The 19286-nt window shown below is 37.5% G+C and overlaps 1 protein-coding gene across 2 annotated transcripts in view; it reads left to right on the forward strand.

Annotated features, from left to right (window-relative positions):
• Positions 1-19286, forward strand: part of BBS9 (Bardet-Biedl syndrome 9) — a 311284-nt gene that overhangs the window by 180397 nt on the left and 111601 nt on the right. For both annotated transcript variants that reach the window (XM_037382871.1, XM_037382872.1), the window contains one exon: positions 5846-5956. In XM_037382871.1, the coding sequence (XP_037238768.1) occupies positions 5846-5956 (111 nt within the window). The remainder of the gene's footprint in view (positions 1-5845; positions 5957-19286) is intronic.

Consider the following 19286-nt stretch of genomic DNA (forward strand, 5'->3'; position numbering starts at 1 on the left):
GTGAGGAAGTGTACTCTGAAAAATACAGTGATTTTTATGATTATGGTGTTTGTCAAGACTTGATATCCCCCTTGAAAAGTTCTTATTACAAGCTGGTATTTTTTTAATGCTGTTACATAAAGGCAGATGGAAGTCCTCCAGGCACTACAAAAATCAGTAACAATTATCTCTCATAACACATACCAGAACACGGAGTGTTGTGGGTTTTTTTTCAGTCAGTCCATGCTCCTCAGGTGAATAGGCTGTTGGGTGGAACAGTACACTTGTGTGGTTGAAGCACAACTGTCATCATTCATCCTTTGTTCATTTGGAGTAACAAAAGGCTTTTGGTAGATATTGAATGGCATTATATAGTTTAATGTTATGGCATTCTCAGTCCTGTGTTAGTAAGGGTACTATGGAATGTTGATTTTGATTGTGTTCTTGGCTGCATGCCCAAAAATGCTGCTTTAATGCAAACAGCTTTAATATCTGTTCTTAGCAATGTGTTTCCCAATGCCGTTTGTATGACTTGCATACCACATGCACTGAACCTCATGCTGAAAGAACGGCTGAGACAGTCTGACAGCTTAAACAGCATCGTTGCTCCCATGAAGAGTTGTACTGCTGGAAGTACCCTGTAGTTCTTAAGTTTTTAGTAATTCAGGCCTGTTCAAAATATTTGAATGGGCTACAAGCTCAAACAGATGCCGCACAATTGATGTAAATTATTTCTGCATAGCTCTCGATACAAATAGTGGCAACATACTACAGAACAAGCTATGGAAATTTATGAACTGGAAGTTTTGTTAAGAAACATTTCAGTAAAACAAGAGTAAAGCAGAAAAACAGTCTGGCATGTCTCTGCATACTCCCATTGAAAATATGTTTTGGTGATATCTTAAGTGACCTTGGACTGCATGTTCAGTTGGTATGATTTTTCATTAATTCATTATTCTAATGGAATGTAATACAGAAATATTTTCCATTATTCCTTTGAATTTGGTTATGTCAAATCAGGCACAAAACAATGGAATATTGTGACTGCACAACTGTAGCCACACTATCAGATGTACATGCTACGTTCTGAAATTACAATAGATGAAATTACAAATTGACTCTACATTTTGCTAGTGAAAATCTGAACTAAACCTGTGTTCATCATCAGACGCCTGTTTAGAAAAAAAAATCTTTCTTTTTCTTTCCTTCCCTTTCTTTTCCTCCATTTCACTTTGCAATGGAAATATGCTTGCATTTCTGGGATGTGTCTATTCAGATGACAGACTCTAATCCAGACCCAGTTTGTGAATAAATGTTCACTGGAACTCATCATACACTCAAATATGTGTTTTCTTCTATAGATTTCATTATTTTATCTTCCTTCTAGAAAGCAGCAGTAGCATTATCAAACTGCAAAACCTGCATGCAGTGTTTACTTCAACAGGCAAGTTACTTTCTGACAGATCTTAATAAAATTTACAGGACTTGAATCAAGTGTAGCTAGCAGAACCAGTAGACGTAATTGATTAACTGTTTTAGAGAGGATAATCTCTAATGCCTTAAACTGCATTTTTAGTATACACATCCCTCAAAATTGTAGACAGCACGGAAGATCGAACTGAACATGGTTTTGCATATAGTTTTGGAATCTGTGAAATAATTTTGCTGTTTAGATGATGTCCATTGTATAATGGTATATACGTGGATGGCAAAACCTGTTAGTCAGAGAGCTTCCTGCTCACATTTTTGCTTTCTTGCTGCCAAAGACTGCTCAGGAAACTTTTTCTTTTCTTCTTTCTGTAGACTCTTGTAAGAGTTAATTTCAGAGGAAAATGGAAACTTTATGTATAGTTTAATTGTGATCGAGTGGAAGAGAAAGAGGAAACCCAAACAGTCTTTCCCTCAAAGTGTCTTTTTATTTTTTAGATGTACAGTACTTTTGTTTTCCTGTTTTTCAACTTCTAGAGCCATCTTAAAATGTGTAAAAACCCCATGGTGATAGGAACCTGTAGGAAAACTGTCAGTACTTAATTTTTGTTCAATATGTATTATATGTTTATGTTTCCTTTGGGTGTGGGTGTCTTTTTCCAACTTAAGAACCAAATGTGTTACAAAAACAGATGTAGTGAAAATAAACAAGAGAAGTCTCATTTCCTTTGGTGAACAAAGTTCACAATTAGCTTGAGTGTAATTCTGTGTGTGTTATATCCTATCAAACAGTTCTGCTGACCAAATCTTGCTTTCTTGGATTTATCACAACTGATAAAAGATCTGTGATGTCAGACAAGAATTTAGCTACACGGAAAAGGGGGAAAGTGTGGGTCAAATGTAATAACATATTCTAGATGTTATTTCTGCCAACAATTAATGGCGAAATTAATTTTATGAAGAACTGTTTACAGACTGACATCTGGAGAACTTCTCAACTTGGATAATTTCCAGTGTGTAGATTTATGTACTACTATTCCTGCTTCTTTCCCCCCTTTTTCCTTAAATATTTCACTTTTCTGATTTGTACCATTCACTTAATTATGAATGAATGTGAATTATTCTGCTGCTGTGATTTCTTTTAGGATTCCAGGTGCGTAAAAACTTTCAATGCTTGCCAAAGTGGACATTTAGTGGATACTTTTTTTTCAAATGTATACAGAGATACACAAGAATTCAAAGATACTTTTTCTGTACCTAAGATTCTGTTAGTCTGACCAGAGAAGTTGGAGCAGGTACCCTCAGTAGAACCCCTGCAGTATGAAATGTAAAAGTTTAGAGTCCTAGCAGGAAAAGGTCTTTTTTTTCAGGTAGCTGTCCTTCAGAGTTGTAAAATGTTTTTAAATGACAAAATCCTGTTCTGTGTGGTTTAAATATTCTATTCAGTGTTATATATTTGTGCCTTATTCAGTGTCTTTTTTAGTCTAGTGAAAGTTTACAATTTGAACATTTCAGTTCTTTCAGTGTAACCGTTGTCTTAGTGTGGTCTCCACTCATTTGTTCCTGTGTGGAATCACAGCATGTTGTCTAGGGTGTCCATTATTATCTTGAGGATGGATACCTGTACCTGTTGGAGCAAAACAATTGAATTTGCCATCGGTTCCATTGGAAGAAGCCGATACCACTTACGTTGCTGCAGATTGATGTGTAGATGAGGGTCCAGTCATTCTACCTAGCTTTAGGCATCTGAACAAGGTAAGGGACATAGTTCAGCAAATTCTAATAGTTTCTTCAATTAAAAGGTAATACTGGTTTTAAAAGAGTAAGACAGAAATGCAGGAGCACAAAGACCTCAATCCTGTAAGCTTCATTGTCTTAAAAGAGTAAAAACACCACTATTATATTGCTTTTTTGTCTGGTCAGTTAAATAACTACTGGCACAAGAGTCCTGGTGAAATCCTGCCCACTGATAACAGTGCTCTCAGCCCATGGAATGCCTTTTATGAAACAAGAGTATTTAAAAAATGGTTAATAGGGAACAGTTATTAGTATCCTTGCAGAACTAGGAAATAATTACTGCTGTTAATACTGATGCTGATAATGTTGCTCTGTGTATTCTGTCTACCTTTTTACATAAAATAGTCTGTCACTGGTAACATTTCAGTCCTCAATATTCTCTGTCAGGAAAATAAAGTTTCGAAAGAAGTGAATTTGGCTTTTAATTTTAATAACTCCTGATAGAATCAGATGACAGGCAAATCTTAACAAATCTCTCATGCCAAAATCAAGAGCAGGAAGCCTTGCTTCCTTTCAGCAAGAAGTATGTTGTACCTAAAGGGCAAATAGACCTTTTTTGACTTACTCAGTTACTATCAGTGTTGATGACTAATGAAATATTTTGGCACCAAAAACAATCAATTTTCAGGGCTATGTGAGTTACTGAATTTCAGGTTTTAGAACAAATATTGTAAAAGTTCTTTTATTTATTAGTTCTTCTATTCTATGTAAGTTATTGCATTTCAGGCTTTAGAATGAACGTTGTAAAAGTTCTTTTATTTCCTTGTAGAAATTCAGTACATGCCATTGACTTGGTGAGCTTCACTCGTGCTGTTAGGAAATGTTATAAAACCTTTTAAAACGTATGATGCCATTTTTAATTGTTCTTTTGTGCAAGAAACCTTAATTTAGTATCCTGTATTTACAGATTACTTTTTAATAGGGTAGATTTTTATCTGAAGATAAGAATGAGAAATATCTAAATTGACTTTTAAAGCAGTGGTTTCCATGCCATCAAATCTCATAGCTTACATTTTAGTCACAATGTGCAAATGGGAACAGAAGTATTAGTTTACTGATATTTATTTTCATTTAGGGTGTAGGTACATTTATATCTAATGATATCAGACATTGCCCTAATGTTACGATATTTTAACATGAAGACATTTTCTAATTTCCCATTTTCTTCTTCAGTTTCATAGCAGATATCCTAAATATCTGCAGCTGTCCTGGGTCATAAGTCTGCACATTGCTGACACATTCACTCCTAACTTTCTTTTTTTGACTGAAAAAAAAACCCCCTTGCTCTAAATCAAACACAAAATCCGTGAATAATCTTATACTTTCTGCCAGGGTGTATCTGGAATATAGTAGCTTGCATCTTTCCTCTTGCTTAGGAATCATCTGGTAGGAATGAGTGTTTTCACAGGGTTCACTGGATCTGTGGTGCTTTGCCTTTGCTAGACAGTGTGGTACGTTTCTGCAGGACCTCTTGTATTGCGCTGCCAGCGCTGCTGAAACTGCTGGGGAAACTGCAGCTCTGCTACTTGGGAACACAACCTTATTTTTAACTGTTTTACTTGTTTAGTTTGTAAGGAGAGAATAGACTGTGTTGCTGCAAATTGGATACACCGGTTATGGGGCTTGGTGTAGAACATTTCAAAATAGAGCGACTCTGACAGAAAGGTGAAAACTCTGTGTGCTCTGGGAGTTGACATGCTGTTTATAAACATGTGCTTTCAGAACACAATAGAGAAGTATGTGGATTTATTTGCTTGTGAGTCTTGATCCTGGGAGGGCTATGAGAAAGATGCAGCTCAGCTGTGTACTATATTGTTGGCAATGCACTTACTGTTAAGCCATGTTTTTGCTGTGGAATAGTGACACATCCTCCTATGTCCTGATCACAGATGTTCTGAAATAAATGTACCTCAATTTATTCCACTGCAAGCTGCAGCAGCTATCTTCAGGTGATACTACTGCTAGATTATCACTCTGTATTTTAAACATAGGCTTTTAAACATGTTTGAAGAGAAAGCTCTAAGTCATTGTGTTCTTTAATGAACTACTCAGAAAGCAGTACTGCAAAATACAAAGAATCTGTTATGCCATGCATCCTAAAATCACTTGAATAAGGCATTGCCAATGCAGTGTGTTACTGGACAGTGACAATGTCCCTGTATTTCCATATCTCTAGCACTAAGTAATAAAAACATGGTATTTAATAGCCCATCCAAAAAATACCATCATGTCATTCTCTGTGGCAGGCTAACAATCTTCATAAGCTTTGTTGGCTTTATAAAGTTAATTAATTCACAGTTAATTACTTTTATTACAAAACTCGTTCCCAGTAATTTGATCTTTAACATAAATCACATTATTTCCGTTTTATGGGGAGCCAGTTTTCCACATTCAAACTTTTTTTTTCAAACCAGCATACTTAGTGGAGAGGAGTCATTAAGGCATAATCAGCCTTCTAAACAACGGTAATCATTTTCTTTAACAAACAAGTATGTGAAGTGAAAAAAAAGACTATTTTAGTTTTATATATTCCTGTCAGCTAACTTATCCCCTCTTTTCCTTAATTATGCACTGGCGATTTTGTTTTTTAATTTGTTTTCTCACATAAACAATACATTAAGGTTCTTCCATTTTCAACTAGGTGGCTGTACTACAATCCCAGAGTCTGATTTAGAGGAAAGAACAGTTATACCGGGCTCCACAGCAATGCTTCCCAGTCACGGGCAGATGGCAAAGCAGAAATCCAAGCCTGGTAAGAACAGGAAAATTATGTTGTTTTGCTTAGACGTGTGCAGCTCGTCTTTTCAGAATGCTTGTGGACATGTGAAACAAACGACGTATTTCAGGCTTTTTTAGCATAAATTTTTTTGATGTGTGATAATAGTACAGTGTGTAGGATACTGAGTTTATTCAGCTTCTTCTATCAAGAACAGCTTAATTCCAAGACTGATCTCTACAGTTTAACAACTCCAGTTGAAAGTTTTTATGCTACATAATACTTGAATGAGATTCTTGCAGTTTTTATTCATGACCTGTTCTACAGAGGCAAAATGAAACTGAGGACATTTTAGTGTAATGAAAGCTTTTTTTTTTGCTGCAGTATGGTGGTTAGACTTTGTGCCAGCTGATTTAAAATACGGTTGTTACTTATCTTTTGCGGGGAGACTTCCTAGTATTTCAGAAAAATAGTATTGGATATAATCAAATGAAATTATACTGGCTATAAAATATGCTGCATACAGTGATGACACATTTTCTGGAAAGACTTCATGCTGCCGGGAACTGTGATATAGTGTTAACATATTTTAAAAGCAGCACTGTAAAGTAGTACATTGCAGTTTAATGAAGTGCCTGGTAAGCTCACAGGCTTTGACTGCAGCTATTTCCCGTTTTGTTTACTAAGTCGTACCTTCGTTCCTCTTTCCCCCCTCACTGTCTGATTTTATCCTGTAATAGTTATTTTTAAATGTATTTGGATGTTGTTTGTAAATCAGATGTGTCCATTATGGATGGGTGTTGAGGTTAAGAGCAGCAGCTCAGAGGTTGCAACCAGCAATACTCAGAAATAGAAAGTCCTTACACAGCTGCAAAAACCAGTTGTGTGTTTAAAATGCATTCAGCTGCTTGTTTGCCCAGCTAAATGTTGCACAGGCAGGCAGGGAGTTGGAATATATAGTTAATGCAATAGAACAATTTAGATTAACAAATTTTTAATAGTTGGCAGGGAAGAAGGATATTTAATGAGGCAATGTATAATAATGCCACAATGTAACTTAAAACTCCAACAGGAGTATCTGCTCACCGAAATGACCTGAAAAATCCCCTGAAGGCCTAAAGCTCTGACTTTTCTGGAGTGCTAATTACTTGCAGTCCTCATGGACTTCAGGTCATAAGAAGAAGGGAAGCTGTCAAAGCTTACATACATATAGTTTAACTTTTGTCATCTGGATATATTAAGTACCCTCCTGGTAATGGAAATTTATATTGTCTCTCTGATGTAGGATACAATCCTGATAAAATTCCAACTTCAGGCAACTAGACCAATAAATCAGGAACATATGGCAGGCAATCCCTCTTCCTTGTCTGATGTTCCATTCTTCTGATCAAGCACATCTTTGTTCTTCAGTAGATAGTGTTCTGCTTTGTTTAAATAACCTTGTTGCTGGAAAGAAAAGTCTAGAAGGGTATTCATGAGATCCAGAAACAGCAGCATGGGGACTTGCATATCCTACTGCAAGTCTTAGCCCATGATAAAAATTGAGACTTACATCACATAGCTGGCTGTTGTTGCTTTGTAACTATAAAAGGCATAATGAAAACTTTGAAAGCTTTAAAAAAAAAGTCTTTAGGTTTACAGCCATGTGTTATACCGGTGAATTTAATTTATTCATGGTAAGAATTGACTGCCATCTCCCAGTTAGTGCTGCAATATAGAGAGCGCCTAGAATATCTGCCGCTGAGCTGTCTGGAAATTCTAATTGCTACAAGTGTAAGAGCCAAGGGAGCTACTTAAACCATAAGGTAATACTAGGCATGAAATCACAGCATTGCAATGTTTTTCTGTACATGATATTTTTGGCCCGAGTTCTTGCTCAGGCACCAGAGACTGCAGCAAGTCCATGGCAATTACAATGAGCCCTCAAAGAATATTTGTTGTGTCTTATGTATCTTTTTTTATGAGTTTGCATTTAATTTAACTGTCTAGTCAGTAAGAGAAAAAAAAGATAGACTAAAAATTCTTTTTCTTGATATATCTTTCCTCATTTCTTGAGGGAGTTCAAGACAGATTTTGATTATAAGTTGAGAATTTTTTTTCCTTCTTGTAGATGGCTTTTGTTATTCATATCTCTAGCTGTAGAGGTAGTTCAATGGCAATGCAAAATTTTACTGCTTTAGACAAGTTTCATTTTTCATTGGGCTGTATTACCTGAACTCCTATGCCATACCTAAGCTTCTTAATGTTCTTTACCAAAAAATTCCTGAAGTTTAATGATAGAAGTTTAAATAGATAAAATTAGGTTGAAGCTACAACACCAAATAGCTCAAAACTGAAGAGAAAAACCAGCATCTCTTCAGCTGTAGTTTAGTGTGCACATGGGCGCAATGGCTGATATCCCTGTGTAGGAAACGTGAAGAGAAGATGGAAATCAAAGGAATGAAATACGCTGATCAAGTTAGAGTATTCCAAACAATTCTGTAGGTCATGGGAGAGCTTCAACTGAGTGCCATGGACTACCATCCTTTGGAATGGAGGAAGAAGTCTAGTTACGTACTTGCTCCATCTGGTGCCAGACCAAATCTTAGCAGCAGGATTTTGTACAGGTTGAATTCTATTAATATACACACAAGTAGTGCAACACCCACCCCCCCACCCCCCCCAACAAACAAACCAAACAACAAAAAAAGGGAGCAATGAAGTTGCCTTAGTGGGAGCACATGTATTTCTGTATCAGAACAAAGGGTACAGTGTGCTGGATTAGGACAAAACTCGAGCAGTTCTTAGTAGTAGTATCGTAGAGGTAGAAAAACAAAGCAGAACAAAATGCCTTATTTACTGAAAAGAGGTGTAAGGCCTGAATCACAAAGGTCTTAGAAGGAAGTGGTGGGAGTTCCTCACTGAGAGGTGTGCTGTACTGGGACACCCTTGCTTATAGTTAAATTGCTTGTGTGTACAAATCTGCTGAGGAGAAGTTGTGTCGGGGAGGTTGGAACACAGAGAAATGATGAGCAGAGGAGGAAGCCTCAGGACCAAGACAAAACCTGAATTCAATGCCAGATTCTGTGAGCTCCCTGTGAGTAGATGTCTACGTTATTGCTGCTGTGATTTGCTGCTTACATAGGTGATGTTCAGTTAGTCTTGAACTAGCTAACTCCAGTATTGCTAGCAATCTACCTGTGATAGTATGGCATTTCATCCTGGCTGTAGAATTTACTAAAAGTCAAAATAAATATTCAGCAGTTGATTTACATTAAACTCTTGCTGCTAATAAATGTCTGAGCTTACTAATCTCTTGCTAGTGAGATGTAGTATGTAGTGTATGGAGATGACTGTCAGTCACTGTATTGTAGGTTAGTTTTCTCTTTGGACACACTGTGAATTTTTAAAAACCTTTTGAATTTTATGAGTAGACATAGATCTAGGAAAGAGGTCACTGCCTCAAATATGATGTATGAGCTGTGCAAAGGACTGAGGGAAATGACAGACTAAGGCCTGGAAGACTGTGCTATGCCATGAGAAAGTATGCTGCAGAGTAGCAGCTTGCCACAGACTTTCAAGTTATCTCATACAAAATATTATATTGAGATTTCCCAGGTGGCTGCTAAGCATGTCAATGTGGCTTTTGGCTTTATTCAGAATAGTTACTTAGGACAGCAGAAAATGACAACTAGTAGTCATGCTGCAAGTCTGTGCAAGGAGGGAATGAATGGTTCTGACCCGATCAGACTCCCTTTCGAAGGGGTATTAATGGTTGTACGATGTTTTCTTTTTATTGCTGAAATAGTTCACACTGATTTTTTTGTGTATTTATTTTTTTCTAATCCAAGCATGTTATGATTCCACAGTAAAGAATGGGATTAGGTTCATAATATTTGGAAGTTAATGATATTATTGCAGTTGTAGCTGAAGGAGTAGCTGCTTGCCAACAGCTTTTGCTTTCAGCGGGTGCAAAAGTTCTCCCTTGAACATTCCCTATTCCAGTGAATTCCTGCTTACCCCCTCAAGGCACTGAGTCTGTGTGCATTGCATTTTGAGGAGTAACATTAGCACGATAAATTTATCCCTGCTAACTTTGATCTTGGTGTTTTTGGTTAGAGTGAGGACAGAGCAGCACAGATTTCATTGTGGGCTGCACAAGCCTTGTGGAGCTTTTGAATATGATTTGAAGTTGAGCCCACTCTGAAGTCTCTTGTTAAGTCATCATTTTTTTCCATGAGCTCACAGCTACAATACTAGTGCAGATACGCTGACCTCTGCTGCAGTCACAAGGTCAAATGCAGTGATGGTAGACTTCCATGTAGGTCCTGTGGACTTCCTTTCTCTTTATTATGCTGTTCTCACTGTCTTCCATTTTCTTCTTCACAAGTTATGAATGTCTTACTAGGATTGCAGTCTACTTGAGTGAGTGGCTTAATTTCAAGGAGAAGTTTCCATATGTTCTAGAAGGTAACAATCCACAGAGATGTGCAGAACTCCTCTTCTCAAGTTCTCCCTTGTACTTAAATATTTCTGATAAAATGAGTTGAAAATGTGGTTTGTAGTAACTAAGTATAAGCAAGTTCTAGTACATACTAGCTTTTTAGAGACAACTCTAAGGGATATGGTGAAGAGCTTTTCTCTGAGTAATTAAACTGTGCTGGTGATGAGCTTTAGGATGAAGTAATGACCTATGTATTTATCAGGATACAGACCTTAAAGTAAATATTCTGTGTTCCTCGTGTTATCCTGCTGCATGCTACTTACTGCGAAAGAGAATTTCCTAAGACATATTTTTCTAACCAATATTCCTACCGAATATTTTAGACAGAAAGGATCTAGTTCCCTTTTTGTGAGTAGAGAGTTTTATGCTGGGAAATCATAAGTAACTCCACTAAGTTGATGGAAAATCAGATGATAAGCTAGTATGAATTGAAGACCGATTGGACTGAAAAATATATCTTTATTGTTACTGGTTTGGGTTTCTTTTGTTTTCTTTTTTGTGTGTGGAACAATGGTGCCAATTACTTTGCTAATTTATTGAGGATTTTATATCACTGGGAGTCAGATTTGTCAAGTACCATGTCAGGCAGCTGTCCGAATTTTCACAATTTGTAAGGCTTGATTTTTCTGGCAGAATTTTTCATTAAAGATACTGTGAATCTATACCGTAAATGATCTATCCAAATGAGAAAAAAGAGTCTTAAATATTTAAGAGAAATGTTTGTCTGACTTTGCCATGATAATTCAGAATAATCATTGTGTCTTCCTGAGAGAGCAACTGAGAACGTGGCCCAGTATTTGTATTTATTGTTTAAATACAAATATTTCTGAGAAGCTCTTCATGAGACCAAATGAGACCAAAGGTTTGGCATTTTCACTCGCTACTGTGCTGCCACTGTTTTTGGTTAAATTCTTTGTATTGTGCTGTCATGCAAATACTTAGATGCTTAAAGATTAAATTTCAAAGTTCTCATCTTCTATGATTATATTTAGTAAAGTAAATAAACTTTCGTAGATGAATACTCATAACATCTAAGACGAAAAGCTGTCTCAGCATTTATATTTATGTATCAGAATAGATTTTTTAACTGTCTTTAATTTGAAGCATCTGGCCTATTACTTCTGACTAAATACACAAGCAGCTATACTTAAAAGACTATGAGGATGAGCTATAAACTCTAGTAAAACAAGACATTCTGAGCCAAATTTTCAAAATACCCCCAAAGTTGCACCCAGACATTGCACAGCTGCACATCTTTTCCTACAAGCTTTACTTAGTGTGTTTTATTTCTTTGTTACTTTATCTACAGCATGGCATGACAATGTTCATATAGATGTAGTGGATGCCGTTTAAGAGGATCTTTCAACTTTACTCTTCTAATCAAAGATTGCTGTCCTTAATATGCCTAGACAATTTTAGGAACTGTCACGTGATTCTAGCCCACAAACATGCTTAGTTACACAACTTCGTGTAAACAATGCTTATTAGTACAAGATTGCAACTATTTTTCTTTAAAGGGTCCAATGACACATTTCAATTTAGCTATGTGTTTAATTTTTCTTATGAATCATAATTTACATTAATACACAACTATATGAAACTGCCACCTATAAAGTAGCTCATCACAAAGTGCTGTAATGTAAGATGAAGTTTTGCGATACAGATTCATTTATTTGCTTTTAGAAAGGAATATCCTTAAATGCTTGGGTCTGTACAAACAGATGGTAAAGAGTTTTTGAATATAAATTGTTGCCGGCTATCCACTGAGTCTTTTTATTTTTGTATTGTACTGTTCTGAATATTATCTTTTACCTACTCAAATGAGCAGAGACATATCTTTGAATTTGTTTTGAAGGGTGTTTAAACACACTGTAAAAAACTCTAAAACAGGTCTGTGAAAGATTTCCATTTGCTGCAGATCAGACATATATTGTTTATATATTGGACTAATAACTGCTCCAAATTTTCAACATACACAAGTAAGATACAGATGGCCTTACTACTGTTATTGTAATTATCATTGTTTGCGACACTGGTAATCATTTGGATACTGATGTTCTTGCCAGTTACAGCAAAAGAATTTTCAATATATGTAGCCAAGCAATTAACTTTTTCAGGTTAGACAGTCTAATAGGACAGAAATCAATCCTAATACTAACTGTATGGTACATGAGAGATTAAATAAAAGGGAAATATATAAATCAAGCTAAAGATCGTTTTGGAAAAATGTACGTGCTGTCTGGAGTAGGATTTCATGCCTGTAATGAGCTTTCAAAACAATCAGTTAAACAAATCAGTATCACTGGCAATGCAGACTTCTCAGCTGCCTGTGGCTGCAGTTTTGAACCTGAGCTTCCATCTGAAGTTTATTACACTCGTGACCAAAGGAAGAACAACAGGTCTGACTTCAGGCTTATTTTTTGAAAGTCATTGAAGGACCAATTTATGGGGCTCGTCTGAGGGGGTGAATGTGCCTCTTGCACTTTGAGTTTAGTTTCAAACATTTTGAGAAGTGAGTTGCAACACAATATTTTGTCCTTGAGCTAACGAAGTCTTGAGTTAGAAACAAATCTGGCTAAAAATGAGGAAACTTGTGATGGCCTCAGGTAAATGAAAGCTCCCTCAAGACCTAACCTCCTTTGTAGCTCACCGTATTTCCCACTGAGTACTATGAGACTAGGTGACTGTTTCTTTCTGTATGGACATTGCTATATAAAAGGATAGATACCAGGAGCCTGCAGCTGGGCCCACCTAATACTTTAAAATTGCTAAGCTAATTGTTTCCACAAGAAAGGGTGCAAAGAAAATTACTGGGCTACAAAAAGCCTATTTTTCTGGAGAAAGCTGAAGAGATTTATGGAGGTTTTCTTTTCCACAGAGTATGTTTTTTTTAAAGAACAGTACAGCTTAAGAGATTAATGTGAGAATTCCTTCATTAAGTCAATACCAAATGAAGTGCACTTTCTCTTTTAGCAGGAGCTTGTATATACATCTCCTGTGAAATGTAATATAACACATGAGAACATAGAAAGTCTTATTTATGTTCTAATATTTGCAGATTCAAGTATATTATAATGTGTATTATCCACTGCAGTGGGTGAAGAGATCAGTCTCTGTTTGCCCCATACCAATGGTTGTGGTAGTGTTTTAAAAAATGTTTCCTTTCAAAGGTTAAACAAGACTCTGCCTAACTCCAGTTTCTTCCATGACTCTCAATGAAACAAAGAACTGAGGGGTGCCTTACATTCTGCTTTGTGGGTTGTCTCAGAAATTGTTATGAGATCACAGAAAAAAGGTATGAAATGAACAAGTCATAGTATTGAGAGCCTGAACCTTTCCTTCAGATTCAGTGGCTTTAATGGGAAAAAATAATTTTTTTAAAGCACTGTTATGATTCAACAGTTCAAAGGCACTCTTCAGATTGTTAACAAAAGGTTGCTGCTGTTGCAGTTTAAAGTGATACAAGGCATAACAACATCCAAAGTTTTTTGGAATCTATGAAAAAGCCTTTCCTTATTTTTATCAAGTCCTGAACAGGAGAACTGCTGACGAATAACAGAAGATAAGGAGCACATAAAAGACAGGTTGAGAAGAAAGGGCTTGTTAAATATGGAACAAAACGAAAACCAAAGTTTAACACATTGTTGTGAATTCTGAATACGTCTTGTATGCAAGAAAGGGCAACTATAGCACGGTGGAAGGAATCTGAAAAAGACAAGTTTAAAAGCTTTTTATGTGACTAAATGTTGTTTTTCATCTTTCCTTGGCAGTTGTGGTGTGTTGACCTTGGCTGGATGCCAGGTGCCCACCAAGCCGCTTTATCACTCCCCTCCTCAGCAGAACAGTGAGGGAGAAAATAAGATGGAAAAAATCCCTTGTAGGTCAAGATAAAGGCAGTTTAATGAAGCAATAGCAAAAGTTGCGTGCACAGAAGTGATGGAAAACAAAAGATGTTATTCTTTACTTGCCATCAGCAGGCGATGTTCAGCCACTTCCCAGGAAGCCGGGCTACAGGGCGCATAAGCGGAAGACAAACATTGTAAATAACAAATGCCCACCTTCTTCCTCCTTTCTTAGCTTTTATATCTAAGCAGACATCATATGGTATGGAATATGCCACTGGTCACTTTAGGTCATCTGTCCTGGCTATGTCCCCTCCCAAGATCTTGCCCACACCCAGCCTACCGGGGTGTGTGTGTGTGTAAGGTTGGAGAGGCAGCCGTGATGCTGTGCGAGCACTGCTTATCACCACCTTTCTAGCTACTAATACAAGCCCAGCTCTATGAGGGCACTATGGGGCTCAGCCAGACCCAATACAGCCGTTGTCTTGCATAACTATGAGCTTAGGAGAAGTAGATGTTTGTCTATCACTGGGATTCATGCCAGTAAAGGTGGGCAGGACAGAAATTAGTCGGGCCTTTTCTGTTATGTGCTGCTGCTTGTTTTTCCTTTGTGATGGTGAGGGTTAATGCTCTATTTTCCTTGCCAACGTTTGTAAGATTTCTTGTGGTGTTTTTGTTTCTTCACACCAGTTATTTTCCCCACCATATCAAGCGCTGCCATCTAAAGCACACACTGCAAATACGCTCAGTGCTTTGTTTCTGGTAGATACAAACCACTAGCTATTGTTTTCTCTAACATTGTGTTGAAATCTTTTCACTGAATACTCAGTAAAATTTGTTTCTCAAGACATCTGTTTTCCTACGTAACGCTTTACTGACTTTCCAGTTCTACACAAATTGTACCTAGTTTTTTGTTTAACTGGGAAATCATTTTGTTCAGAACATGGATAGCTTTGAATTTCATATGTTGTTTGGATTAGTGTGTTATTCCTGGCTTCATTTCTTCTGTCAGATCTTTGTTGGTTAGTGAGATAGTACACAGATATCTGTGCTAATTTCTTCACATTATAGCAGTGTGTCTATAAAATTTACTTTCCCCTATTCTTTATGTGCATTTCTGTTAGATATTAACAGCTCCAATGTTCTTTTCAGTCTTTGAGAAATATAAAAATTTCATATTGTTCTGTTTTCTAATGAGATATCATTTTAAAAAAAATAAATAAAAGGACAGGGAAACTCATCAAAACGTTATTTGAATACCCACTCAGCATTCCAAGCCAAGAAGGCTTTAGTGGCTGCCAGGTATATTGTTGAATCCTGGTCAGTTGTTCATAGCCCTGGACAACAAACGCTGGCGGGCAGTGGAGAATATAGACACTTTTGGCTTCTAACATCCATCTTGATGTAAAAGAAGTAATTAAAAGGAAGATGTTCAACAGCACAAAAGAGAGGCAAGCACTTCACTTTAAGACCTCCTCTACTGTTGAAAACCAGTACTGCAAGTTTTAGGAAATCTCAAAAACTTATTGAACACTCCAAGGAGGAATTTTTTCGGATGCAAAAACTCAGGTTTGAAATTCTATGGCTTAAGTCTGATTATGCATCATAAAGGTTGCTTCTCAAACTGTTTCACTGTCTCAGAATCTTAATGTTAATACTAATATAATTGTTTGATATATCAGATGAGTATTAGTTAAATCCAGGATGAGGCTGTAAAATGGTTTTCCAAGTCTTTTTTCCAGGTTACACAAAATGCCAAGACACACTTTACAGCTTGTCAACATTGGCCACCAAAGGGAGATTAGCTCTAGGTCTTTAGGAACTGTTTGCTGGAAAAAAAATGACACTGTGGAGGTGTTAAAGGTTATTTTCCAAAATATCTTTTTAGAAGTAATTTTAGTGTCTTGTGCCCCTTTCTCCCCTCCCAGTTCCAGAAGGCAGCTATCCATATTATGAGCTAATGGCTTAAACTTCAGAAAAAAGAAAAAAGGCTGTTTTTGAGTTACAAGATTGCATGAAAGCACCTGAAATGGCTGGTATCAGTTCACTCTCCCTGAGGGCTGACTCTGCAACCTCTTGAAAAATAAGGTATTTAAATGGAAACATTGACTCTCATTTAAAGAACTGCTGACATGCCTGAAATGAGGGAGCACATTCCCACATGCTCTTTGTTGGACAGTGTTACTGGAATTAGAAATAGGTTTTCCATGTCATTTGTGGAAATTATCAGTGCCATTATAAGCCACTTTGGAGCACGGCTAGAACTTTGAATCATCAAGGAATAGACTGTGTTGGTAATATAGACGATGTATAATGCTAGTGAATATCATCTTAAATAAACATGGAATCATAGAATGGTTTGGGTTAGAAGAGACCTGAAAGATCATCTAGTTCCAACCCTCTGCCATGGGCAGGGACACCTTCCACTAGACGAGGTTGCTCAAAGCTCCATCCAACCTGGTCTTGAACTCTTCCAGGGATGGGGCATCCAAAGCTTCTCAGGGCAACCTGTGCCAGGGTCTCACCACCGTCACGGTAAAGATTTTTTTCTTTATATCTGATCTAAATCTACCTTCTTTCAGTTTAAAATCATTTCCCATAATGACATGCCCTTGTAAAAAGTCCCTCTCCAGCTTTCCTGTAGGCCCTCTTTTTCAGGTACCAGAAGGCTGCCATAAGGTCTCCCCAGAGCCTTTTCTTCTCCAGGCTGAACAACCCCACCTCTCTCAGCCTGTCTTCATAGGGGAGATGCTCCAGCCCCTCTGTTTATCTTCATGGCTCTCCTCTGGACTTGCTTCCACACATCCATGTCCTCATTATGTTGGGGGCTCCAGAGCTGGACACAGTACTCCAGGTGGGGTCTCACCAGAACAGAGTAGAGGGGAGAATCACCTCCCTCAACCTGCTGGCCAAGCTTCTTTATACACAGCCCAGGATTTGGTTGGCTTTCTGGACTGCAAGCACACATTGCTGGGCTATGTTGGGCTTCTTGTCCACCAGCATCCCCAAGTCTTTCTCCTCAGGACTGTTCTCAGTCCTTTTCCACCCAGCCTATGTTTGTCTTGAGGTTGCCCTGACACACATGGAAGACCTTGCACTTGGCCTTGCTGAACTTTGTAAGGTTACTTCAAATAATATTGTACATAGTACTGTAATGTTTCTAGAGTTGGTATCAGCCATTTTTTTTCTTTTAATTATTAGAATGAAATATTCAAAATATTCTATAGAGGCAGAGTGTTTTCCATGTTTACTGTGATGCTAAGGTTGACATGTCTCAGAAGAGGCTTGAATCGTGAATCCCAGTAGTCTGTTGTGGCTTGAAGTTGTTCTCACTTTGTATGTTGGAGCAGTACGCAGTTTGATCATGCTGGCTATAGCTCTTAGCATAGGTCACTTAAAATGGACATTAACATCCTTATTTACATTTGTACGCAGTAGTGTTAAGAGCTCTTCTGCAGTTTTTTGAGTGCTTGGTGAAACAGTTTCCCTGTGTAAATGTATGTGGAATTCACAGAAGACCATGTTCTTCTAATAGTAATGTCTTTTGAGGTCTCAACTCTTCATTGCTGTCACAACTATTACAGCTGACGGCCTGTTACAGACTCCTTGGTTCTTTACTTAGTTTTCATTGCCAGTGGCTGTGAGATGCAGCACATGTGGCCCTGTTGTCCCTAATGCTTCGATGTGTTGTATTTCTGACTTCAGTGGAGAATTAAAATTTAGTAGCTAATGATTCTATAAGTTTGGCTATAGTTAATACAGGTCTTCTGACGTTTTCTGATCAAGGAACACATCATTACAATAACAGGATTCAAAAGTTAGGCTTCAAGAACTGATTCGAGGTCACCACATCAGGTTGAGGGTGGTTGGATGACTTTGTTAAAGAAACTTACTTTGACACTTTAGGAGGGCTTTCACAAAAGGGACAAGCAACAGCAGAGCGGTAGCTCTCATTATTAAAATCAACGATTCCAACAAGGCAGTGGTTAGTAGTAGCAATTTTGTTAGCCTTATCAGATTTTTATTAGCCATCCCTGCTAATCACATTCTGAGTTATTTTGTAGTCATACTCCACAAAGTATCCTCTCATCTTTTTCACCTGTTATAGTAATTTTGCCTTCCTGCTGTTGTGGTGTCACCCTCACTGATCTAGTATTAAGCCTACTGCAGTGTTTCCGAAAGTAGGATATGAGGCTGAAGTAGAAGTGAATAAAAGCAGTGTAAGTGCTGAATTTTGTAATAGCTACTGGAACATATGACCAGAAATACTCAGGCTGCATGAATCAGTACTGAAGTGTCTTACCACCCTGTCTTATTGCATGAGTAAATCTATACCCATGCCTCAGTGTAAGCAAGCAGTATGCCAGTGCATAAAGCTAATGAAATTTAGGTCTTTGGTAATATATGGTTGCAAAATTAGCTTGCATTTCCTAGCTCAGACTTTGGTTTCAAAGTTTGGTTCTGTTTCAGAGGGAAAAATAGAATGTTGTTCCTGAATGTTTAGCAGCGCAGCATGTGATACCTGGAGTGGTGTTACAACTGAGTCTGTTTCCTTTCCTGCTACCCTCAAAACAAATAAACTATGCCACTTACTGAGGACATGTTTGCTTTTTTCATTGGCATGTTATTTACAGCCCGTGTTGCCTCACAGAACAAGGTGAACCACAACAGAAACCCTGTAGTTCCTTAGATTGCTACATTTCCTAAAGAGAGTAAGAAGTTTTGTGACACCAGTTAGGCCAAATTAGTTTTCAGCTCTGTGTATAGCTACAATGTAGTAAGACAGCAAGTAATATACTACCTAATCAAATCTGAACTCTTACTTAATTTAGTTGTCTTTAAAATTTCTCTATAAAGATTGCCCTTGGCTTCATGTTAATAATGAATTGAATCTGTGATTTATTTTTTTAATGTATTTTGGCTCATAGATGTCATATCTGTCTTCAAGTCTAGTACCCTGAGTTTCATGGGGAGAGTGATGGGCTGTGTAACACTGTGCAATACCCCAGCTATGTACTGGTGCCCTGGAGAATACTACCTC

This window comes from Falco rusticolus, chromosome 4 (genome assembly GCF_015220075.1).
Source record: "Falco rusticolus isolate bFalRus1 chromosome 4, bFalRus1.pri, whole genome shotgun sequence".
Classification (NCBI taxonomy): Eukaryota; Metazoa; Chordata; class Aves; order Falconiformes; family Falconidae; genus Falco; species Falco rusticolus.